The sequence below is a fragment of the Paroedura picta genome, chromosome 2 (genome assembly GCF_049243985.1).
Source record: "Paroedura picta isolate Pp20150507F chromosome 2, Ppicta_v3.0, whole genome shotgun sequence".
NCBI lineage: Eukaryota > Metazoa > Chordata > Lepidosauria > Squamata > Gekkonidae > Paroedura > Paroedura picta.
The window spans coordinates 4,619,150-4,644,881 of record NC_135370.1 but is presented as its reverse complement, the minus strand read 5'-3'; the positions used below and the strand labels follow the sequence as shown (position 1 = coordinate 4,644,881).

General features: G+C 49.2%; 1 protein-coding gene across 5 annotated transcripts in view; it reads right to left on the bottom strand.

Annotated features, from left to right (window-relative positions):
* The window catches only part of ADAM23 (ADAM metallopeptidase domain 23), a 155,050-nt gene that overhangs the window by 33,324 nt on the left and 95,994 nt on the right, over positions 1-25,732 (bottom strand). The window contains exon 25 of one of the 5 annotated variants that reach the window (XM_077319247.1): positions 20,607-20,697. The exons of 3 other annotated variants lie outside the window; for them this stretch is intronic. In XM_077319247.1, the coding sequence (XP_077175362.1) occupies positions 20,607-20,697 (91 nt within the window). Of the gene's footprint in view, positions 1-8,662; positions 8,754-20,606; positions 20,698-25,732 lie in introns of all 5 variants that reach the window. One more of the 5 variants, XM_077319246.1, reaches the window with a different exon arrangement.

Sequence of the window (25,732 nt, the reverse complement as noted above, 5' to 3'; positions counted from 1 at the left end):
AAAAAAGAAATGCAAGAAAGCAAAATGGCTGTCTGAGGAAGCTTTACAAATAGCTGAGGAGAGAAAGGAAGTGAAAGTCAAGGAAGAAAGAGAAAGATATACCCAATTGAATGCAGGATTTCAGAGAATAGCTAGAAGAGATAAGAATGAACAGTGGAAACAAACATAAGAAAACAATAGAATAGGGAGGACTAGAGATCTCTTCAAGATAATTGGAGATATGAAGAGAACGTTTCATGCAAAGATGGGTATGATAAAGCAACAGTTTCCAACCCCTGGTCTGAGGACCAGGACCGGTCCGTGGATCAGTTGGTACTGGGCCGAGGCTCCTCCTTGTCCTCCTCCCCAGCTGCTGCCTTGGGGGCTGCCCTGCCACTCTGCCGCCGGCTCACCTTTAGTGCTCTCCGGTGGCCGCCATGGCTGGGGCTCCCCCTCGGCGTGGCATAGTGCAGCTGCTGCTGGCAGCTCCCCCCAGTGGGCAGTGGGAAGTCAAGGGTGTCAACAGGAAAGCAAGTGGAGCAGGTGCTCAGGCGGCGGCATCCCTTGGCAAAAGACTACTAGACATCCTGGAATGTGAAGTCAAATGTGCTTTAGGAAGTCTGAGCAACAATAAAGCTAGTGGAGGTGACAGCATTCCAGTTGAACTATTCAAAATCTTAAAAGACAATGCAGTAAAAGTGCTACACTCAATATGCCAGCAAATTTGGAAAATTCAACAGTGGCCACAGGATTAGAAAAGGTCAGTTTACATTCCAATCCCAAAGAAGGGCAATGCCAAAGAATGTTCAAACCATTGCACTCATTTCTCATGCTAGCAAAGTTATGCTCAAAATCCTACAAGCTAGGCTTCAGCAATATGTGGACCGAGAACTTCCAGAAGTACAGGCAGAATTTCGAAGAGGCAGAGGAACTAAAGATCAAATTGCCAACATACACTGGATCATGGAGAAAGCTAGGGAGTTCCAGAAAAACATCTACTTTTGGTTCATTAACTATGCTAGCCTTTGATTGTGTGGAGCACAACAAACCTATATGCAGGTCAAGAAGCAACAGTGAAAACCAGGCATGAAATCACTGACTGTTTCAAAATGGAGAAAGGAATGGTCTCCAACCCCCGGTCCGAGGACTGGTACTGGTCCGTTGATCAGTTGGTACCAGGCCAAGGCTCCTCCTTGTCCTCCTCCCCAACTGTATACTGTTGCCTTGCCTATTTAACTTTTATCCGGAGCACATCATGAGAAAGGCGAGGTTAGATGAGTCACAAATTGGGATCAAGATTGCAGGAAGAAATATCAACAACCTCAGATATGCAGATGATACCACTCTAATGGCAGAAAGCGAAGAGGAATGAAAGAGCCTCTTGATGCAGGTGAAGGAGGAGAGTGTAAAAGTTTCACAACATCAAGAAAACTAAGATATCCTTTGATGAACCTTGGTGAATAGGGAGACCACATCAAAGGTGATAAGCTTGTCACTGGAGTTGAGTTTTAGGGGGCTAATTCTGTTGATAACATGAGCCTCCGGGGAAGGCGGTATATATCGTATTTGCCGGCGTATAAGATGACTGGTCGTATAACAGGGGTCCTCAACTCCCGGTCTGCGGCCCGGTACCGGGCCGCAAAGGCCATGGTATCGGGCCACCAGCGGCCGCGCCTGCCTCCCCCCACGCAGCGAGAGGGGGCGCCAGCCTCCCCCCCCGCAGCGAGAGGGGGGGAAGAGGCAGGCACAGCCGCTGGGACGCCAGCGACGCAAACGCGCACGGGCGGAGCTGCCGCGCATGCGTTTGCGCCCCCTGCTGGCGAAAACGCGCATGCGCGGCAGCTCCCCGTGCGCGTTATCGCCACCTAGTGGCGAAAACGTGCATACGCCGCAACTGCACGTGCGCGTTTACATGCAGCTGCGGCGGCCGGGCCACCGGCTCTATCCCACCCTCGGAGGCGGTCCCCGACTACAAGAAGGTTGGGGACCGCTGGCGTATAAGACGACTCCCCCCCAACATTTCCACTCAAAATATAGAGTTTGTTATATTACATTACAGTACCTGTCATTGTCACCATTGTACGGCTGCGGCACAACCGCAGCGCCTCTGGCCCGCCCCTGCATCTCCCTGTGACTGGCACTAGTGCATAAGTGCACATGTGCGAGCTCTGCGTAGACAAGGGGTGGGCCGGAGCGCTGCTACTTCCTGCCGAGCAGAACGGGCCAGTCACGCCAAAAAGGCTGGCACCCGTCTCGCTGCTGATGCTCGCCGTAGCCATGCTGATGAGGTTCAGGAACCCTCTAATTTTCCCCTTGTATTCTTCAGAGAGCTAGTTTGGTTAGGAGTGCGGACTTCTAATCTGGCATGCCGGGTTCGATTCTGCGCTCCCTCACATGCAGCCAGCTGGGTGACCTTGGCCTCGCCACGGCACTGATAAAACTGTTCTGACCGAGCAGTGATATCAGGGCTCTCTCAGCCTCACCCACCCGACAGGGTGTCTGTTGTGGGGAGAGGAAAGGGAAGGCGACTGTTAGCTGCTTTGACACTCCTTCAGGTAGAGAAAAGCGGCATATAAGAACCAACTCTCCTTCAGTAATATCAAGGCTCTCTCAGCCTCACCCACCTCACAGGGTGTCTGTTGTGGGGAGAGGAATGGGAAGGCGACTGTAAGCCGCTTTGAGCCTCCTTTGGGTAGCGAAAAGCGGCATATAAGAACCAACTCTTCTTCTTCTTCTGTTTTTATAATTACAGTAGTATTACCCTTGTCAGCTGAAAAGATGATGATTATATCACAATCTGAATTGAGTCCCTTGATGGCACTTAACTCCTCCTGTGTTATATTGTTGGTGGGAAGCTTTGCTTTCTGTAGAATCCTTGCTGATTCCCCTCTGATTTCCTTGGCTGTTTATTCAGGGAGACAGCAAAGTTGCCTCCCTTAGCTAAGATGGATGTTTCTTCAGGGGATAGATGGCATTTGGTCAAATTAATAACAATGCATGAAATGCTGACTTTTTTGCATTTGTTGATTTTTAGTTTTTTGAAGCTCAGAAATGCTTGAGGGTGCTCTACCCCCTCTCAAACCACTTTCCTGCCTTTTTGCAGTGTGATAGATGGGGCGGAGTGCCTTTCCCTCAGTTTCTCTGTGCCCCCTCTGGAAACAGGTAAATGCCCCCTGGTATAACTTAGATAGCCCCCAGCAGGGCAGGAGGGGAGGCGAGAAGCCCTGTTGTGGTACTTGTGCAGTCACACAGGGGAAAGTAGTGAGCCGACCTTAAGTGCTGGGTCTGGCACCTTTGGAGGTATGCAAGAGACATCCATTTTGAGGAACTGCCATCTGAACATGCTGTTGGTTATAAATATGCAAGTTCTTGCTTGGGGAATAGATGGACAGTGCAGTACCAATCTGCAATTGCACAAGTACCACAACATTGAATACTACACTACACTTAATGCTAACTAGGGAAGGGGAAGCCTGAGGAAAGAGGAAGAACCACCAGTGAGCTTCCCCTGCATTGCCAAAGCCACATTTTAGAAATTAGGCAGAACCATGTCTGGTTAAAATCAATAGTTTTAATTGTGTTAAAAATAAGATACAAATTGCAGATTTAGATGAAAAAAAATATGAAACAGTATTATATTATAAGCCTGGACATGTGAGAAATGGGAGGGGGGAAAGATACCAAAGATATATGGTGGCAGCAGAAGAGATTGCTCAAGCAGGATGTTGAGAAGAGAGAACCAACTGGCAGACTCTAGGCCAGATCTGGTTCTCAAAACTGTTTTAGCTAGTCCACACCAAACATATAGACATGTGAAAGATGTGGAGAATAATGCGGGCCATTATACCAATTCACTCTCTTGCATATGTAGATCAGGGCTGAATCCAGATCTGGTATGAATTTTGCCTATAGCAACTCTCATTAGGTAAAACATGCTTTCACAATGCAAGAATTCAAACACTCCTCACTTCAGTTTTACTTTCATTGTGAATTTGCATGAGAGGCCCCAGTTGTGTTTGCATGTATGGGCACTTGTCTAGGAAAAAGAAGGCTCCCCAAGAACTCAGAGGCTGAACATCTCTGAGAAGGAGGAAGAAAAGAAATGCTGCTGTTACCCTCCACAAGTGGCAGCCATTGCTGTGCGAGAACCTGGCAGCACCTGAAATGGGAAGGCGAGCCAGGTGCTGTGGAGGGGGCGGAGCGGCACTGGGCAACAGATTTAAAGGGAGGCCAGCTGACCAGAGGGTCTCTTTGCTGCTTGCCACCTCGGCCACCTGCTGATGGTTCACTTCCCCGTGGGGCTGTGGTCTGCTGGCTGGGGAATGTGGTTGGTGGGATCTGCCCCACTGCTGAGAAGTGTGCCTATGCTCATCAGAAGTTACCAATAAAGCGATGGCCCTGTTTATGCCAAAATACCAGCACTGTCGAGTGTTCTTGAAGCACTGGAACTGCTCTCCTGCCTAACAGCAGAAGACCAGGCACTGAGCCATCCAATTACAGCAAGAGGAGGAGAAATCCTGCAGCTTTGCTCAACAGTCACACAAGAACACAATATACAGTCAATTTCCTCCTTAAACGAGGACAGGATGAACCTGCCAATCAATTTCTCTTCTGCTTTCCTAAGACACTAACGTGAAGGAAAACATTTGCTCTACATGTACCCACCACTGCATACTGCAAAAAATACATTGCTGAAAATAAAACAATATACATGTTCCTTTATGTGCAACACAAACACAATTCTCTCTCATAATCTATATTTGGTCTCACATTAAAACAATTTTTTTCTAAAATCCGCATTTTAATAGGCATGTCAGTTATCAATGAAGCTCACACACACAAAGCTTAAGTTGCAAACATTAAAAAAAACAACCTTAACCCATATCAAGTGGATGTGATCATAGGATTTATGTACAAAATTTATCATCCACCTATCTTAGTAAGACTCAAGGTGGATAAAGAGGTCCCGTATAATAGCTATTCTATTCCTTATCGCAAAAATGCCCTGCCAAAACATTTGGGGCATTCCAGTATCTTAGAATGCTACCCATAATACAATGCTGGAAGAAGGTCAGATCTTGCAAAAAAGTATAATCTAGAAAAGTTTTAAGGGAAGCTTCAATCAGTGTGTGAAGCAGCTCAGTCAGAAAGCAAACACCTCAAAGCCAAATATTTCCTTGAGTGCGTCAATCCTAAATCACTCTCAGTTGCAAGAGAATTTCAAAGAAGCAAGACCATCTTGAAATCCAGTCCCTTCCAAAGTGTTAGGTCAGGTTCACATCACAATGCCCAGCTGAAACACTCTGGAGTTTCATTAGCACTCTTCCTTGGAAGTGCTAAATATTAGTTATTTGAAATTACAGGCATATTTTGCTTCTCATACATCAAGTAAATTGCCTTAAAAACCTTCCGCTGCTCCACACATTGCACCCACATTCAGTAAGTCCTTAAAACCCACAGAATAGAAATGTCCCCTGGTATTCTGCAGTTGACTCTCTTTTTAACAATTGGGTTTTGTTTTTGTTTTTTGGCAAGCATCACCTACTAAATGAAAAAAACAAAACAAAACACGAGACAGCCTGCCTGGTGCTAGGCCACTTCCATACAGTGAAAACTCCTTTTCAGTTTTACCCCAAAGGAACATGCACTTCAAGCTGTGAGCTAGGCGAGGCCATCGTATTTGAGGTTCTGCTACAGAATAAAACGACTTCCTTTTAAGACAGTGTAAAACTACTGTAGTATTTACTTTGAAAGGTTATCCATACAAGGATATCAAATTGTTTTTGCCGCATATAAATATACACTAAAATGACACCCAGGATGCAAAGGATTGTATTATTGATGCTCCTGTTGCATAATACAAATCACAAGTGATGGGCAAAGATAACATTAGTCACACAGATATGAACCATACTTGTTCTAACATCTAAGAATGTCCTAAATAGACTGCACAAACGCTTGAGTTTATTATTTATGGACACTGATAGAGTAACATCAGAACAGTTGTGAATTGTATCGATCGCAGGGATGGTTGATATTGGATAATTAGCTGGCTACTGGGTGGATCTGTAGAATTAGACTCCCTAGACTGACTCTTTTGAAGCCTGATATTATCCGATCTTGGAAGGGAAACAAGGCTGGCCCTGGCCAGTATTTGGATGGGAAACCTTCAAGATTGTGATGCGGAGACAAGGAATGGCAAGCCCCCTCTGAAGTCTCTCTCCTTGAAAACCCACTGGGGTCTCTATAAATTGGCTGCAACTTGGTGACACTTTCCATCATCGGACGAGAAACAGCAGTTAATCCCCCAATGCTTTCCCCAGTGCAAAAAGCTGTAATTGTGAACAGTGCTCACAAAGATTCTCTGACCCACAATGGGAGCTATGCTGAAGGTAAAACGACATGACACCTTTCCCTTCGGTCTGACATTGAAACAGTCAGCTCTCAGGTAAAAAGAACTTATTTCCCAAGTGTCCCCCCCCCCCAGAGCCTCCAATAATTTGGGATTAGGAAACAGTGTGGGGCGGTAGTCCTTTATCCCCGGTGCAGTAGTTTTAACACATTAAGGGAAATGAATTACCTTGCATCTGAAGTCTGACTGTTCAAGTCAAGTCACAGGAGCCTGGACACTGTACATTATAAATTGTAACATGTATTTTGACCCCAAAAGTGCTTGTTAATGATATGGACATGAAAGAGAGCATCATCTTCTCTTAAGCTGAGGTGTTCCCACCTCCACCCCTGCCCTCTCCAGGTAACCTGTGCTATCAAAAGCTGGAAACATGCTCAGTTCTGGAGATTGTGCTTGCACTTTAGCCACTATATTAGTAAAAATCAATTAGCGCTAGTTAATTGTACTGGTGGAAATAGGGCAGAGCTGTTTTATTGGTTACATATTCTTTTCCCTGCGCCATTATCACTCAACCTATCTTCCTAAGTACAAAACTTATTTGGGTAATGGCTGCCTGCAAATGTTCTGATCCGAAAACCTGCATCATATTAACCTTGAAATCTAATTATTCATTATGGGTTTGATCCATCAATGGAAACAGCCTTCACTTAGCAAAATGAAGTAACCAGATTCAGCCCAATATATTTAAAATCTCATGGCACAGGGAAAAATATTTTCCTGAATGCATGATAAAAGCCACACCTGTACCAGCTTATGAATGTGTCCTAAATGTCTTAATGTGTTTTCAGAACACTTCAGGGGCAAAAGCTAAGATGGCCGTGAAACACCTGGAGAAGAGAAATGGGTTAAGAGCACACGAGTTTGTACATACATGTGCACAGAGAGAGCCTTTCTGTTTGAAAATTTCCCAAGTCCTGAAGGTGGCTTTCACTTGTACAAAAATGCATGGCTGCCACTGAAAACATCAGCAGTGTAACCTCTCCTCTTCCCAGGAGTCGTTTGCGGATTTGCAGAGCCCACAGCACCAGAGCCACTTTAAGGATGCGTGAGACCCTAGCAAAGTACAACTGCAGTGGAAGCAGCCAGACCCCATTAGGCCAGACTGCAGTTCAGAGGGACCCTACACAGTGGAAAGAGGTGCCACTCTGAGTGTCCTTGCAGGGGGAAAAGGTGGGAGGAGAGATTACAGTCCTGTTCCATGGGGGGGGGGGGAGACAAAGCGTGGGGCCCCTGGGAATGCAGGGCCCCTAGCACGTGCTACATGGACAAATTGCCCTGCCTCTCCCATGAGAGAGACAGTATGTCTCTCTAAGCAGGAACCCCAGCAAAGTGCATTATTGGGGTGTGCAAACTCAACATGATGATGTTATGCTACAAATCTTGCCAGTTTGGTGTTGTGGTTAGGAGTGCGGACTTCTAATCTGGCATGCCGGGTTCGATTCTGCACTCCCCCACATGCAACCAGCTGGGTGACCTTGGGCTCGCCACAGCACTGATAAAGTTGTTCTGGCCGAGCAGGAATCTCAGGGCTCTCTCAGGCTCACCTACCCCACAGGGTGTCTGTTGTGGGGAGAGGAATGGGAAGGCGACTGTAAGTTGCTCTGAGCCTCCTTCGGGTAGAGAAAAGTGGCATGTAAGAACCAACTCTTCTTCTTCTTCTTCTTCTTGCTAAAGTGGAGATGTGAGGAGGGGGATGCAGCCATATGCTCACCACACTGTCTAGTCCGCCAGAACTCTCCCCCAGTGGCCACAGGAACCGATGGCACCACACCGGTGCAATTGGCACAATCACAGCAGCCTAAGAAAGTGCTGCTCCAGCTATGCAAACTTCTTCAACGGCCTGTGTAGGAGTTTTACACTCTGTACCTCCCATGTATATGACAGTCCACTTGACAGTTCTATTCCTAGTTCAACTGATGTGTTTTCAAAATGTACTCCTAGAGTTTTTATCATAACTCAGCCACCCTATGAAGTGTTTGTGGAGAACTGCGACAAACAGAAGCACGGTCTATTTTCCATTGCAAAAAAACAATATTTTGGGGGCAAAGTGAAAGTGTGAAGCTCAGTTTCCTTAATTTAACTATGACTTTGCATCCTGGTGACATTTTGAGGGTATCTTAAAAAGCAGTATGTTTTGGCCCTTTACTAAATATGGAATCATTTCAGTAAAACATTACCAGAGGTCTTGTAGCAGGAACTCAAAACTGAGTGACGTAAGCAGAAGAGAGAGATGCCATAGCCACTGAAGAGAAGACATGCGGCATTGCTTACTTAAAGCCCCATCCTGTCCCCCCAAGGACAATAGCTGCTACCAGGATGGCACCAGCGATGGAACCTATTATAAGATTGGTGGCGCTAGGACCTGTGACAAAGGATTATGGGAAGAAAGACATAAGAACCAACCACTTCATCAATTCACAGCATGGGAAATGTAGTCAATCAATTAAAAATAAGAGTGCTAGAATATTGTTTTAACATCAACATCACTAAAAGGCCCATATTTATTTTTAAAAATACACAGGAAGAAAAAGAAACTTTAAAGTAATCTTGCTCATTGTTTAATTCTTCTGTGCTTTGTTCTTGATGCTATACCTCCATATCACCTGTTTTTAAACACCAAGCAAATATTCTCTAAACAAAGGAGGTAAATTCATTTAAAATTAAAATAATGGTTATACTTAATATCAAGGCTTGAGATATGTTGAACTTTCCCATTTATCCTATCATGGGTATGCACCAGTCAAAAAACAAACACACTCACTGATTTCAATGAGTGGAATTTCCTTTCCATGTAAAAAAGGGGACTTAAATGTGCTTTGCTTTGCCTGGGTCATGCACCACTTTGAAGGAATGGAGATGGAAGAGTGCTTGATGGAATAATGTGAAACATTCCAAACATCCAGGCACTCTTCACTGTTCTCTCTGGCAAGACAAAACACAAAAGTTGTGTGTTTTTGTTAAGTTTGTTTTAGGCATTTTGTCTAAATTTCTAAAAAGGATTAACTGAATGCTTGAGAGGCAATGGCAATGACTATTACTGAACTTATTTGCTCAGTTAAAAAGGAATTCAATTTCCTACCATGTTTGCATGAGCAAACCAGTTGCTTGCCAGAATATGCATGAAACTGCTGATTCTTTCAGCTAATCTAAACTTATATAACATTTAAATATTTCTTAACAAGCTTTATGCTGCTGAGTGCATGCTTCTGTTTTGAGAAAAACTGACCATTTTAGAAAACACATCTTCAGATCTGTATGTGGTTAGAATACTTTCAGAGAAAACTCCTTGAAAAACCCAACCAAAACAAGGGCGTGAGAAAAAAGTGGGGAAAAGAAAGCAAGTAAGGATAATTCAAGGGAATACTAGACCAGTATTCTGTTTTAAAGACAACATTCATAATCCAAGAATACCAATTCCACAATGTATCAAAATCCATGACTCCTATAAAGAATAGTATAATACTAGACCATTTTTGGTAGAATATCTGGCCCAGTATCAAGGCACTCAGCCCCTAGCTGCAAATGATTTTTGTTTTACCATTTCTTCAAGTTGAAGTGATTTTTGAGTGTGCTGCAGCTGAAAATTCATCATGTGCAAGTAGTACAGATAGGTAAAGAGTCTGCAACATCAAGAAGCAAACTTTTGTCACCTTTACTGAGGCAGAATGACATGAGAGAATAAGCTTATGCCCTTTCTGCAGTAGCACAGATTCCCAAATCCTGGCTTAATGTGGGCTAATAGTTTTAATGGGATACATACTACATATTATGTTTAAAAAATACATTCTGAAAGATCATGGGGTATCGTTATTTCTAGGTAATATAAGGGACAATAAGCCCATATTGTTACGAAGGGAACATGAACTATGTAACGTTTCAGATAGACCAGCCTGGTGCCATTGTCACCTTTTGACGTTTGCACAGTCCACTCTGCCATGCCACATTTGGGCACATTTTTAAATTACTCTGATAGCCAATACAGTGATAGCTAAAACATTTGTCAATGATACAAACAGTGGCCTCTCCAAATAAGCCCATTGTGAGAAAGGGAAAGTACCCCCCCCCAAACAAAAACCCCAATGGCAATAAAAATAAGGTTTGCAATATAGCCTTTATCCCATGATTACTCCAGGTCTGTGAAGGGATCACAGATGCAAGGACAGTGCATTCCTGAACACAATTACACTCTTTTGAAACTTGACATCAGTGCGCTTAGTTGTGGTGTAAGTGTAACTCCCCTGAAATTCTAGCTGATAGCTCACAACAATGCCCTCTTAAACAGAACCCCCCCCCCCCATCCACTGAAGTTAAGTTTATAAGCATGCAAGTCGTCGTGAGCCAGTGTCAGCCAAGAGTGGCGACTAATACATTGAAATATAATAATGATGATGATGTTACTGTTTTTGGGATTGCACTGGTCAAGAGGACCTGCATAAGTGTGATGCTAATGAAGACATACATCCAGATGCATACTTGGACATACGCTGCCTATGCATGCAGGAAAGATGTTTTCCAAAGCTGTGTTGTGGACCATTCTAGGTGGTCCACAACATAACATTTTCATTCAACAGAGAAAACTATTTCCTATGGAAACTGAAAGATGGCGCTCTGAGTTGAGCTCCTCCCTGTGACAGTAATTTAATGGGAATTTTAACTACGATGGCAAAAAAACCTCAGAACCAAATAGTGGGCCAAAGGAAACATGGGACACCCCTCCCCCCAACCGCTTTGTTGGGATTGACAGGCTACTTCTTCCTACTACCCTTCTGCTGCTGTGTTGGGCAGCTGCCAGAGGTCTGTATTGGTCTGGGCAGCAGCACTTGAGTGGCTTCGGAGCTTTGTTGTGGCAGCTGATGCAACACCACTATAGCCAGTGGAGCTTGGACTTGAGAGACGTTGGAGCCTCACTGCTGCCGCCGACATGGCTCCAATGTTAGACAGACTGCTCTGGGAACACAGAGGAAACTCCCCCCCCCCCACCATGCCTGCTGAAGGTTGGGGTGAAGAATGAGTCAAGGAGCAGCTTCATGAAACACACCACCAAGTGATGGAAGATAGACACTGCAACCAACCCAAACAGCGTATATTGATCCAACATGGTTCAGACTGCCCTGAGGCTTGGAGGACTTGGGCCCGCCAGCACCCATTGAAGACTGACCTGGAACTGGGTGAACTGGATTGGGTGGAAGCAGACCAGCAGTCCATACTGACCCCTCAAACAACACTGAACAGCAAGATCGCCACAAGGGAAGACTTTATAGAGATACTATCCAGGGCCAATTGGCCTTTATGGAAGGGTGGCCCAATAGTATGCACATTTTTTATTGTTAAAGGTGGAGGGGGGATTTGATACTTAATGTCTTTTGTTGTGGTTGCTGAGAGGAAGTGGGAGGGAAGGAGGGGTAGACGGAAAGTAGGGAGGCCAGTGAGGGTCTCCGAATCCCTATTATGGGGGAGTATGGGAAATATGACGGTGGAAGAAGGTGGTTTAAATGAAGGAGTAGGGGATATGGTAATGCTCACACCTTTTCCCATTTTCGGCCCACCCTGAGATATAAGGGTGAAGGTGCTAGGAGTATTAGCCCGTCTCCGGCACTGGTGTTGTGCAATGCCAGCTCCATAAAGAATAAGACAGCTGCTCTGCCAAATCTTTTTGAAGAGCAAGATGTGAATCTGGCATGTGTGACCACGACCTGAGTGTGCAAGGGTGAGACAGTCATCCTGAAAGAGTTGGCTCCACTCAAGTTTCTCAGTCCTCCACCAATTCCAGGCAAAGAGTTCGGGGGAGGGGGAGTTGCAATACTGATATGAGAGTCTTTTTTCTTCAGAGTACTCCCTGCCCCCAAAATTCCAGGTACTGAATGTGCAGGTCTGGTGTGGTATGCAGTGAAGTTTGGCTATCTGGCTGGTGTATCAATCATCTAACATACTGGCAGGTTCCCTGCTGAACCTCCTCTCTTGGACCTTGTGGCAAGGTGGGTCTTGCAGTTTCCCAAACTGGTAGTTTTGGTGAACTTCAATGTCCATACAGAGAAAGCTGGCACCATACAGGCTTCAGACCTGGTGTCTGTGATGCCAATGCTAGCACTCTCCCAATCTGTTACTGGTCCCACACACCAAATAGGCCACACCCTGAATCTGATCTTTGGAAGGGACATTGGTCTGGTACAAATTACCAGAGTGCCATGGTTGGACCATTTTGCCCTAAAGGCCTGAAACAGTACCTCACCCCCTCCCTGTATGCTTGCCCAAGATTTATGCTTGCCCAAGGAGACCTATTGATCTGACAGGATTCCAAAATGCTCTTTAGGATCCAATGCCCCCTGACAGTTTGGTAGATGCGTTGGCAGAAGAATGCAATAGTCATCTATCAGAACCCATTGATGAGATTGCTCCCTGACACTCTCTCCACTCTTGTTCCAAGCCAGTTCCGTGCCTTAGAACTGCACAAATTCGAATTGAGATACTTAGAGCAAATTTGGCAGATAACTCATGACCAGGCTTCAAGAACATCTTATAAAATGCTTATGAGATGGTAGTGAAGGCCACAAAGAGGGGATACTTTGAGGCCTCCACTACCTCTGCTAGCTCACACACAGCACAATTACTTAAAACAGCTTAGCCTATGACATTGTTACAAGACCATCTGAAATTAAATTGGACATAAACTGTGAGGTTTTCACAGGCGTTTTTGTTGAGAGAATCTTGTTGTTCTGCCATGACATCCTCTGATTTCGATACAGTTAGGGAACTAGAGGCCTCTTGGACATCTCAAGGTCCTATTTTGGACCACATCAGTTCACTCTCCCTAGCTGACTGATCAGGGCTCTGGTAGCTGTGTGGCCTATCATGTTCCCCTTGATTTGTGTCCCTCATGACTGGTGAAAGCTAGTAGTGGGAAGATCTGGGACCCTCCCCAGGAAATTATTAATCTGTCCCTAGTTTCAAGAACTTTCCCAGAGAGATTGAAGGAGGCCATGGTCAGGACACTTTTGAAAAACAAAAACAAAAACCAGCGTTGGATCCATCTGACCCGGTCAACTACTGCCCAGTTTTTCATCTACAATGCTGTTGGCACCTGATCTGGCCACTCTGATCCACGCAATGGTCACCTTCCAGGTTGGACTCGTGTAACTCGCACTATTGTCGTGGTTCGGTCCTTGGTGGCTTGGGAACCAGACCGAACCCCGCCATCAGAGGCGCCCGCGATCACGGAGGTAGGGCATGGTGATCACAGGCAAGCCGGCAGCTGGGCGCCCCACCCGATCGTTGAGGTGGCAATGGCCGCTAAAGAACCTCAATGTCCCCCTCCACCTTTTGACAAGGGCCCGGAGATGGCCCTTTGTTCCAGGAAAATGGGCCATCGGGAACCCCGGAAAACCTCGCATATGTGCATGAGTCATGATTGTATCAGCATGTTCCCTCCGGAAGTACTGGGTGGGGCAATACAGCCAAAGGAGGTGGGTTTTGTATAAAAGAGAGCTTCCACCTGGAGTTCGGTGGAAGCTCTTACTCCATACCAGCGGACTCCACGTTGCTGAAATAAAGCTTGTTCCTGTTGTATCGTTCACCAGGCCTGGCGTGACGTTTTCTTCAAGGGGCACCCTGTTTTTTCAGTTAGCAAGCGGGTTCCCGACATCGTAAGAGCTTCCACCGAACTCCAGGGTCGGCATCGCATCCGAGCGCTTATCGGGACGGATCCAGAGATGGCGTTTTCAAGCAACGAGGCGGTCTCGACCCCCACGAACCCCGGGAACATGGGTTTAATGTCCCCGGGAGATTTCCTCCGAAAATCGGGGGGCCAGGAGCAGCTGTCCGGGACCCCGAGACCCTCGGCAGCGGCGGCCAAGGGAAGGCGCCGGGCCATGGGGTTCCCAAGCACGGCGGGGAGCGCGCCGAGGTCTGGGGGGTTGGCCCCAACCTGGGACACCCAGCTGAGGCAGGCGCTTCGCCCGGTAAGACCTGAGGAATCCCTAGAGGACCTGCGGCGGGCCATGGCGGACTTGGCCAGGCGCTTGCAGGCAGCTGAAGCCCGTGAGCAAGCTCGGGCCGGGCCCGGAGGGACTGGTAATACAACGGCGGAGGGGATCGCGTCGAGTGAGGACGCCTCCAGCGACGAGGACGAGCCCGGCACTGGTGAGCGGGCCCCGGACCCCGACCCGGAGCAGTTTTCAGTCCCGAGTAGGCGAGACGGCCAGCGGAGAGGCGAGACAGCAGAGGATCTCGGGGGAGCAGGTGAGCCGACGGGGCGGCGAGAGCCGGACCAACGCAGGAGCGACGTGCAAGGCAGGGAGCGGCACGGCGTCGTTGGGCAAGTTGGTAGCCGGTGGAGCGGAGCAGGACGAGACGGCGGACGCCGAGAATCCCGGATCTGGAGGGGGTCGGACTACTCTCCAAAACGTTCCCCCCCAGAGCTTAAGGCGCGTTTCGACGGGACGCCGGACGACCTCCCGCAGTTCCTCCTCCACGCGCTGACGCATGCCCGGAGATATGGAGACCGGTATGAGGACTCCGAGGACTTGGTCTGGGGGGTGGCCTCGTGTCTCCAGGGCAAGGCGGGTCAGTGGTACCTGGGGTTGGCCGAGCGCGGCGACCCGGCAACTCAGGACCTGCAGGACTTCGTGGTCGCGCTCCGTCGACGATTCCAGGACCCCCAGGCTGAGGACAAGGCAAAGAGTCGGATCAAGGGACTTCGACAGGGTACTAGGGGGGTTATGGACTATATAGACATTTTCCGGAGGGAAGCAGGCAAGGTGTTCTCCTGGAACGAGGAGACCCAAATCGAGTACTTCCGGGAGGGCCTTAACCCGAAGCTCAGGGAATGGGCCGTGATCAAGGGGACGGAAGAAGATCTGTCTACACTGGAGGGGTGGTGTTTTGTGGTCGCCAAGCTGGAAGCCAGCCTGGGTTGGGCCGCCGCACCCCCCCGGGAGGCCAAAGGCGGGTCAGCCGAGGCGCCAAGACCGGGCCCCGACAACTCTCGCCCCAAACGACCCCCGAACCCCGAGCGGGAAAGGAGACGCCGGGAAGGACTGTGCCTGAAATGCGGGGGGTCAGGACATTTCGCAGCAGCGTGCCAACGGCAAGGGGGGGAGGACCGCGGGCTCTCCCAGGGGGGAGGTGCGACACGCCCCCAGCAGGCACGCCGGGCGGAGGACCTCCGCAACGAACCGGGAAGCGTCCAGGCGACGGGAAACGGCCAGGACCTGCTGTAGACGGCGCCGGGCAGCAGGTCCCGCGGTGCGAGGGAAAACCCCTACAGCATGAGGCGCGACCTCCGAACGTGGTAATTTTAGAGCTCCGGAACCCGGAGAACGGACTAAGTTGGGTGGGGGAGGCTCTTTTGGACTCTGGATGCGACCACAGCATGGTCCACCCCCAGATAGCCCGGGCTTTGGGGCTACCGAAGCGCATTCGGAAGGTTCCCCTGGTTTTCGTCCAGATGGACGGCAGCCCGATTCAGGGGGGACCTTTCGGGGAGGAGGTGGGTCCTATCGCCATCCACATAGGGGACCACCAAGAGCTGCGGTGGCTGATCCAGGTCCCCGTAGCGGGATATCCGGCGGTGTTGGGCCTGGATTGGCTGAAGGAACACAACCCCGTGGTGGACTGGCGGGCGGGGACCCTGAAGTTCGACTTGACGGTGGGTGCACGGCATCGGGTCCCCCGCGAGAATTCCAGCCACAAGAGGACGGCGGCGCGTCCCAGGGGAGTGGCGGCGGCGCAGCAGGAGAAACCAGAGCCCGAGGTCCCGCCAGAGTACCGAGACCTCGCAGCCGTTTTCAGCGAGCGGGAAGCGGACGAGCTACCCCCACACCGCCGCACGGACTGCGCTATCAACATCCCAGAGGGGGCGGTACTGCCCAAAGGGCGCATCTACAAAATGAGTGAGGGTGAGCTCAAGGACCTCCGGGAGTTTTTGGGAAAAAATCTGGCCCGAGGTTTCATCCGGCCCGCTTCCAGTCCCATGGGAGCTCCAGTCTTGTTCGTCCGGAAAAAGGATGGGTCCCGACGGCTGTGCCAGGACTACCGGGGCCTCAACGCCATCGCAGCGGGGAACGCTTACCCCCTCCCGCTGATCCCGGATTTGCTGGCCCGGCTGGGCAAAGGGACTCTGTTCACTAAGCTGGACCTAAGGGAGGCGTACTACCGGGTACGCATCCGGGAGGGGGATGAGTGGAAAACGGCGTTTAACTGTCAATTGGGACAATTCGAATTTAAAGTGATGCCGTTCGGTTTAAGCGGGGCACCTGGGGTTTTCATGAGTCTAATTAATGAGGTGTTGCAGGACCTTCTGTTTCAGGGGGTGGTTGTTTATTTGGATGACGTCCTGATCTACAGCCAAGATCCCCAGGAGCACGTGACCCTGGTGAGGGAGGTGTTAAAGCGCCTGCTGGCAAACCACCTATACGTGAAGCTGGCTAAGTGCGAATTCCACCGTCCCTCCCTGGACTATTTGGGCTACCGCATCTCAGCCCAGGGCATAGCTATGGACCCCGAGAAGGTGCAGGCGGTGCTGGACTGGGAAAGGCCCCGCACCCGGAAACAGCTACAAAGCTTCCTGGGGTTTGCTAACTTTTTTAGAGGCTTCATCCCCAGATACTCCTCCGTAGTGGCTCCCCTCACGGACTTGCTAGGTACCAAGGGGAGAGGTCCTCGCGCCACGCGGCCCAGCGCAGCGCTCGGCTGGAATGAGAAATCGGAGGCAGCGTTCCTGGCCCTCAAGCAAGCTTTCGCGTCTGAGCCCACGCTACTGCACGTCGACCCAACCCAGCCGATGGTGGTACAAGTCGACGCCAGCGACGCAGCAGCCGGGGCGGTTCTCCTGCAGCGAGACCAGGCGGGACAGCTGAGGCCGGCGGCCTACCTCTCACGAAAATTCGCCGAAACGGAGCGGAACTGGTCTACCTGGGAGAAGGAGGCGTTTGCGATTAAGTTCGCCCTCACCGAATGGCGGCATTGGCTGGAGGAAACAGAGGAGCCGTTCGAGGTCTGGACAGATCACAAGAATCTGGAGGCGCTCCGGCAACCGCGATCCCTGAACGCCAAGCAGATGAGGTGGGCGGAGTTCTTTTCGCGGTACAATTTCAAGCTGGGTCACATCCCCGGCAAAGAGAATTTCCTCGCGGACGCCCTCTCCCGGCTGCCGCATCATGGGGAGGGGTACGCTCCCTGCACCAGGTCTGTGTTCGGTGAGGAGCAGCTGGGACGGGGGGTCGTCACTAGGCGGCGGGCCAGGGGGGAATGGGAGCCCGACCCGGCGACCGCCCCGCTCCGAGACCGCCTAGTGGCAGCCTATGGGACAGACGAGGAGCTGGCTGAGCTCCGGGACTCTTTGATTTTGGACTCCGGTCTCTGGCGGAGGGGGGAGGCTGTCTACGTCCCGGAAGGGCTACGACGGGAAGCCCTCAGCCTCTGCCACGATGCTAAGACCGCCGGGCACTTCGGTTTCGTAAAATCCTGGAAGTTGGCCCGGCGGCGGTTTTGGTGGCCCAGTCTGCGGCGGGACACAAAAGCTTACGTCAGTGGTTGTCCTGTCTGCCTGACCTGCAAGCCGGGGGTTGGCAAGCCGAAAGGGCTGCTGCACCCGCTCGAGGTCCCGACCCGGCCGTGGTCAGTGATCTCCATGGACTTTATAACAGACTTGCCTCCCAGCAAGGGGAAAACGGTGATCTGGGTGGTGGTAGATCTATTTTCCAAACAGGCCCACTTCATTCCTTGCGCCAGTGTCCCCAGTGCTTCACAATTGGCTCGGATGTTCCTGGATCACGTGTTTCCGACTGCACGGGCTGCCGGACAAGGTGATTTCCGATCGGGGCTCACAATTCGTGTCCCGGTTTTGGCAAGCTTTCCTGCGCCTGTTAGACATCGAGCAAGGGCTGAGCTCCGCTTACCACCCCCAGACGGACGGGCAGACCGAGCGGGTTAATCAAGTACTGGAGCAGTACTTGCGGTGTTTCGGTTCCTATCATCAAGACACCTGGGTGCCCCTGCTCCCCCTGGCCGAGTTCGCGTACAACAACGCAGACCACAGCAGCACGGAGATGTCGCCTTTTGCCGTCGTCTACGGGACAGACCTGAGACACTTCCCGGAGCTTGGAGAGGTCCCCGCCCGGGAATCGGCCGACCTTCGCGAGTGGGGGAAGCGTGCCGGGAGCTGCTGGAAGTCGCTGCAGGAGCAGCTCCACAAAGTCAAGGCAGCGCAGAAAGAGGACGCCGACCGGAAGAGACGACCAGCTGAGGAGATCCGACCGGGGGATCGAGTTTACCTTTCCACCCGGAACCTCCGGTTGAATTTGCCCAGCAAGAAGCTAGGCCCTCGGTTTTTGGGGCCTTTCGAGGTCTTGGCCCCGATCAACGAAGTTTCGGTCAAGCTCAAGCTCCCCAAGAACCTCCGGCACATCCATCCCGTCTTTCACGTGAGCCTTCTAAAAAAAACTCCGGACGGTGACGTTTGGCACCCCGTGTTTTCCCCGCCAGCGCCCGAGGTCCTGCCGGGGGGGGAGCACCACGAGGTGGCGGATATCCTGGACTCTAGACTCCACAGGGGGAAGTTGCAGTACCTCGTGGAATGGAAGGACTTCGCTTTGGGGGACCGGGAATGGGTCTGGGCAGCGGACGTCCTTGCGCCCCGACTCACTGAACGTTTCCACAAGCGGTATCCTGGCCGTCCCGGGGGGTTGGAGAATGGACCTTTGGGGGGGCAGAATGTCGTGGTTCGGTCCTTGGTGGCTTGGGAACCAGACCGAACCCCGCCATCAGAGGCGCCCGCGATCACGGAGGTAGGGCATGGTGATCACAGGCAAGCCGGCAGCTGGGCGCCCCACCCGATCGTTGAGGTGGCAATGGCCGCTAAAGAACCTCAATGTCCCCCTCCACCTTTTGACAAGGGCCCGGAGATGGCCCTTTGTTCCAGGAAAATGGGCCATCGGGAACCCCGGAAAACCTCGCATATGTGCATGAGTCATGATTGTATCAGCATGTTCCCTCCGGAAGTACTGGGTGGGGCAATACAGCCAAAGGAGGTGGGTTTTGTATAAAAGAGAGCTTCCACCTGGAGTTCGGTGGAAGCTCTTACTCCATACCAGCGGACTCCACGTTGCTGAAATAAAGCTTGTTCCTGTTGTATCGTTCACCAGGCCTGGCGTGACGTTTTCTTCAAGGGGCACCCTGTTTTTTCAGTTAGCAAGCGGGTTCCCGACAACTATACAGGGCTGCCCTTGAGGTTGCTTCAGAAATTTTAACTGGTCCAGAATGTGGCAGCACAGGTCCTTATTGGGACCCAATGAAGCTGCATTGGTGCCAGATTGAAGACCAGATTAAGTGCAAGATTTTTACCCTAAAAGCTCTAAATGGTCTTTGGCATCACCTCTCCCAGTATGTCTCTGAAAGTAAGCAAAATTTGTTCAAGATCCCTTGCCCCAAAGATATTAAATCGGCCTAATGGAACACTCTGTCAAGTGAGATCAGGGCTCTGCAGGGCATGCAAAACAGAGTTGTTACACTGGGCTGATGGTTGAGGCCCCTGAATACAAAAAAAAAATTCTTTCTATATAACCATACCTGACTCAACTTACATATTTGTGGCTATTATTCTACCCACCCCAAGTACTTATTAAGGATGTGCACTGGGGAAATTATTTTTTATTAAAGCTATATGTTTTTAAAATGCCGTAATGCACTCTGAGCCTCTGGGGAAGGGTGGAATATAATTGCAAAAGTTAATGAATAAAATCCCTTAAAATGGAAATGGTTAAAATAAAAAGTAAACAAATTCTGTAGTTTTTAAGGGGAGCTATATTATTACTGTTCAGCTTGGATATTTTACCCGCTATTGCACTGAAGGCACCATCAATTACAACAAACCAAATTATATTAAGTAGTCCAAGCCATCTGTTGGAGGACATTTTGCAATAATAATTTTTAAAAATTATTTTTACAATTTAGATAACTAAAAACAAGTAAACATTGAATTGCATTTGCAGTGATAAAATATTCACACACATTGTTTTATGCCCCACATTGTCCCAGACAGGAGAGGGTTAAACACTGCATGAGCAAATCACATGACACCGACACATTCAAATCACATGACAAATACAGTCACAACATAACACAAAGCTAATGGGATAGTACACAAAGGGCTCAGATGCGTACAGTTACCTCACACACTGGGCACCAAACATAAAACTCTTAAACTAAGAAAAATGCTTACTCTATTCCCCACCCTGTGCCTCCAAAAATCACCCCCAGAGCCAGAATGGTCCCTGCCACTGCACCTATCAGCCTGTTAGTGGCCATGCTCACTGTGTGGAGGGAAAAGGGAAGATTTTTTAAAAAAAGTTGTTATTATGTACATAGAAGATTTCTGAAAAGAAAAATTAAATGGCACCTCAAAATGGTTAAATACTTTGATAATTCATTGTACAAATTGCTCAGTTCATCTTGAGAAATATGGATTTAACAGATATTATAATTACCTGAATGTAAATACATTGTAAACACCAGTTTAAAAGCTTGCTGAGAGGGGGAGAGAGAGAGAGAGAGGCAATGTCCCATAAACCAAGGCCAGGCCCATCTTTTCCAGGGTGCAGACGCAATTTCCTCCCCTCTGTTCCCTAGCTGATCTTCAGCTGTACCGCGTTACTTTTAACAGGAGACCTCTTTGCCTCCCACATACATACCCTTGATGCTCTGTGTACAATTGTATGGCCCACCATACTAGGAGAGAGAGGGATGGCTGTGTGTGTGCAAGAAATTTGAGCATAGGCCCCCTTTTGAAAATAGTGGCTGCTTTGAGCATTGCTGAAGATCAGCTTGGGAAGAAGAAGCTCTATCAAGCCATGTGAAGAAGAGGCTCTACCTTCCTATGCATAGTTATGCCACAGAAGGGTGGATTGGTGCAAGATTCCATTTAAAAATGTATTTCTCCAACCCATGTAATATTTACACATTAAACCAGACTGTCAGTTTGGGGGATCTCACCCTCCCGCCACTGCTGCATATAAAACCTTTTAATGGGATCTACTAAACTTTACAGGGGCTTTGGTGATGGGGTGGAAGATTGCAATAGGAAAAAGAAAGAAGGAAAGCCTAGTTTTATGAGTGGAAATTACTGGAACCCAAGCCGATACAAAAAGTAAAATTTTAATTAATGTGCTTCATTACCTAAATATTAAATATTACCTAAATATCATTTTTAATTAAAAAAATTATAATTCAGATTCTATGTCGCCACTCCTGCTGACTGGCTTATTAAATATATTAAATAAATCTGGTTGTATATATTTATTTTCTTGACTTCATATTTACATCCCAGCACAATATCACAACACCGCCCGCGGCGCCATGGGCGCCGCAGACTAAATAATCCAGTAAGGGGTTCTGGGGCGGGATGTGTCCGGGATGAGGAAGGGTCCGGATTGGATCCTTCCTCCGGACAGACAATCGGGGGGACCAATCGGCAGGCGCAAAGCGTGCAGTGTGGCTTGCAGTTGCTCCTTTGCCGGCGGCCTGACGCGTTGGAGGCCGGGGGCTCCCTGCCCGGCGGCCTGATGCGACGAGAGGCGCAAAGCGCCTTTCACCGCGTCAGGCGGCCGCCCGACTGAGCCGTCGGCGAAAGACCGCCACCCGGGGAAGGCCCCGCCGCCCGAGGGAGCCCCCGCCGACAGCCCGCCGCCACGGAGCACCCGCAAGACGGTAAGTACCTAGCGCCCGCTATATTAGCCATACAGCAGGCTTGATTACTAGTCTATGACATAAAGGAGTGAACGTACTTCCAATGATACATTGAATGTTTCAAAACCTCCAGGCTGAGTCCTGCTCATGCCAGGAGGCTTTGGGATGCTTGGCACGCTGGCTGAAGCATGTGTCCCCCCACCTTTGCAGGCAAACGTTGACAAATCTGTAAGAAACTGGATGCAAGTCTGAGCGACAGCAGCCTTAATTCCAGAAATTACCGCCCTACCCTCATGCTTGTCCCTACCCCGCCTCCAGTTTCTCTCCCCTTAGAATACCACTTCCTGCCATACCTTGCTTTCCTCCTTTACTGCTCCTCCACCAGCCCTTGCAACATTGAGAGGAGAAAGTGCCTTTGCAGTGTCAAAGGGTCCTGCCTGGCAACACCAGAAGCAGCATCTGTAGCCTCTGAGTCTCCAGCTTCAGCATGCACACTTCATCCTCCAGCATGCTCAGTAGTAGCAAATGAAGTCTTCCTTTGCCCTTACTTTTAAAAAGTGGTTCTAAGGATGGATTTGATGACTGACTTAATAGTGGCATTGTAAAAGCTCCCTGTGAAGGTGGGGGGAGGAATTTAAAGGGACTGGGCATCATGGCTGTTATTGTCTTAAATTTTCCCCCAAACTCTATCTAGCACCCTTTGCATTCAAGCATGCAATGGGCTTTACTGATAGTTTATAGTAAAATTGTCGAAGTGAGCAGTGACTCATGAAAACTCATACCCTGCCACAAATTTTGTTAGTCTAAGGCGCTACTGGACTCTGGCTCTTTTATACTGCTACGAACAGACTACCATCACTATCCATCTCATCTGTCTTAGAGGATGTTTTTTGCAAAACTGGAGTATACTTGAAACTGGTACGTTTGGTAGATCAATATACTTTAGTTGCTTAAAAATACAGATAGCATCTATTATATAATTAGATATAAGCATTTGGTGGGGAAATGCTTGATTGTTTGATTCTGTATGTCTACATGGTGTGAAGAACATTCTTTTCAGACTAATAACATTTTGATTCCTAGATAATGAGTCCATGATCCAGGTATCACAATAAACCATGGTTGTGGTGTTGTAGTTCAATGAAGCCACAGTGAATTGTGTTATCTAATTCCAGATGGTAGTGACTGATTTATATCCTGTGTAAGAAAAGATGGGAACTATGCATGAGCGGGCCTGTTCTGGAGAAGTTTTATTGCTAAAAAACCTCTAGAGGTCACCGTGTGCCCAAGTCAAAATGCTGACTCTGCTCAAAGAGCACATGCTGTCATGCTGCAGTGACCTCGACCCTCAGTACCTCTAGGGCTGATGAAGTTAAAGAGCCTGTAGCAGGCAGGAGGGAGGATATGTGTTCCTGCACAAAAGATACTTGATGAAAAACAGTTACAGGTAAGAAACTATGTTTTCATCAACAACAACAGAGAGCCAGTTTGGTGTAGTGGTTAGGAGTGCGGACTTATAATCTGGCATGCCAGGTTCGATTCTGCACTCCCCCACATGCAGCCAGCTAGGTGACCTTGGGCTCACCACAGCACTGAGAAAGCTGTTCTGACCGAGCAGGAATCTGTTCTGACCGAGCAGGAATTCAACTCCCTCACAGGGTGTCTGTTGTGGGGAGAGGAAAGGGAAGGCGACTGTAAGCCACTTTGAGCCTCCTTCGAGTAGAGAAAAACAGCATATAAGAACAAACTCTTCTTCTTCTTCTTCTTCTACAATCTTCTACGCAGTTCATTCATAGGGATTCTAGCAAACCGCTCACCTGGCTGCAGGAATATACTCCCTCTATTTGAAGAAAGAAAATATTCAATACAGCTTTCCCAACTTGTGCTTCTCTTCTGGCCTGGTTATCCAAAGCATAATAACAAATGAATTTATCAGCTGAAGACCATATCACAAGCTCTGCAAACTTCCAGAAGTGGTACTCCATCTGGAAAAGCTGTGAATGATGCCATGTCTCTCATGGATTGTGCCCTAACTCCTATAAGACATTCTCTTCCTGCTTCACTGTAACATCTTCTAATTGTGGAGACAATGCACCTAGAGATAGTTTCCCCACTATTAGGGCCAGCCAAACACAGGAACAAAACAAGTTCTTCCTTAACCCCAATGTTCTCTTTAAATAGAAAACAGTCCTTCTAACATCTAAAGTGTGTAAAAGCCTTTCCCCTTCAAATTCAGTGTGAGGGAAAAAACACAAGCAAAATCACTTAGGCACAAATGTCAAGCTTGGATGTAAAACTACCTTTTCTGTGAAAAACTTTAACGGGGATCAGACCTCAACACTGCTAACTCAATCTTCTAGCTGAAGTGACAGCTACTAAAAAACTAACTTTCATAGTTAGCACTTCTGACAGGCATCTCTGTAATGGTTCAAAGGGATTCTTCATCAGCTGAGCCAAAAGCAAGGATAATGTTCCTTAGGGCAGTGGTCCCCAACCTGCGGGCCGTGGCCCGGCGCCGGGCCACGAAGGCCATGGCGCCGGGCCGCGGTTCCCTCTCCCCACCCCCGCCCCCGCCCTGCAGTAAAAAACTTCCCAAGCCGCAAGCTTGCGGCCCGGGAAGCTTCTTACTGCGGGAGGGCGGGGAGAGGGAATCAGGGCCGGGCCGCGCCCGTGCGGGCTGTGCCCGCGGGTGCGGCCCGATGCACGGGCGTGGCCCGTGGGCGCGGCCCGATGCGCGGGCTCGGCCCGCGGGTGTGGCCCGAAGCGCGGGCATGGCCCGCGGGGCGCGGCCCGGTGTGTGGGCGTGGCCCGGTGTGTGGGTGTGGCCCGCGCGGGCGCGGCCCAATGCCTTGCCGGTCCCCAGCCACAGAAAGGTTGGGGACCACTGCCTTAGGGAACAATAGACTCAGCAAGAGGTTCTGTAATCCCTTAAGGAATCTATTTTGACTAGTGAGAAGCAAACAAGCATTTCCCTTCAAAACTTGCCCCAAACACTGAAATTGCAGCTAAATGTACCTTTAACAAGGAAAAACTTTAACCATTTGTCTTTAGTGACAACAGATAATGAAAAATGGCTTGCAGAGGAGCAGCTAAGGGGGTTGCTGATTGACAGAACACCACTGAACAAACCTCCTCCATTTATATGCATATAATTTTCTGGTTGTTGCTGTTGTTAGGTACGAAGTTGTGTCCGACCCATCGCGACCCCATGGACAATGATCCTCCAGGCCTTCCTGTCCGCTACCATTCCCCAGAGTCCATTTAAGTTTGCACCTACTGCTTCAGTGACTCCATCCAGCCACCTCGTTCTCTGTCGTCCCCTTCTTCTTTTGCCCTCGATCGCTCCCAGCATTAGGTTCTTCTCCAGGGAGTCTTTCCTTCTCATGAGGTGGCCAAATTTTCTGGTACTTGATTTCAAAGCTTTTATAAGTCACTGCATGGGAGAACACTAAGTCTTTGTCCCATACTTCCAAGCTGCCAAGTTGAAATTATAGAAGTCACCAGCCTCCGCTCATGTCTAGAGATGGGGCCTAAATAAAACACGCCTCTCTGATGCTGGAACTCATTGCTGGTAATTAGCCTCGGAATAATACAGTCCTGGGTATCTAGGATATGGGTGTGATGGCCATCACATGGATAGATATCATCACTCTGCTTCTGAAG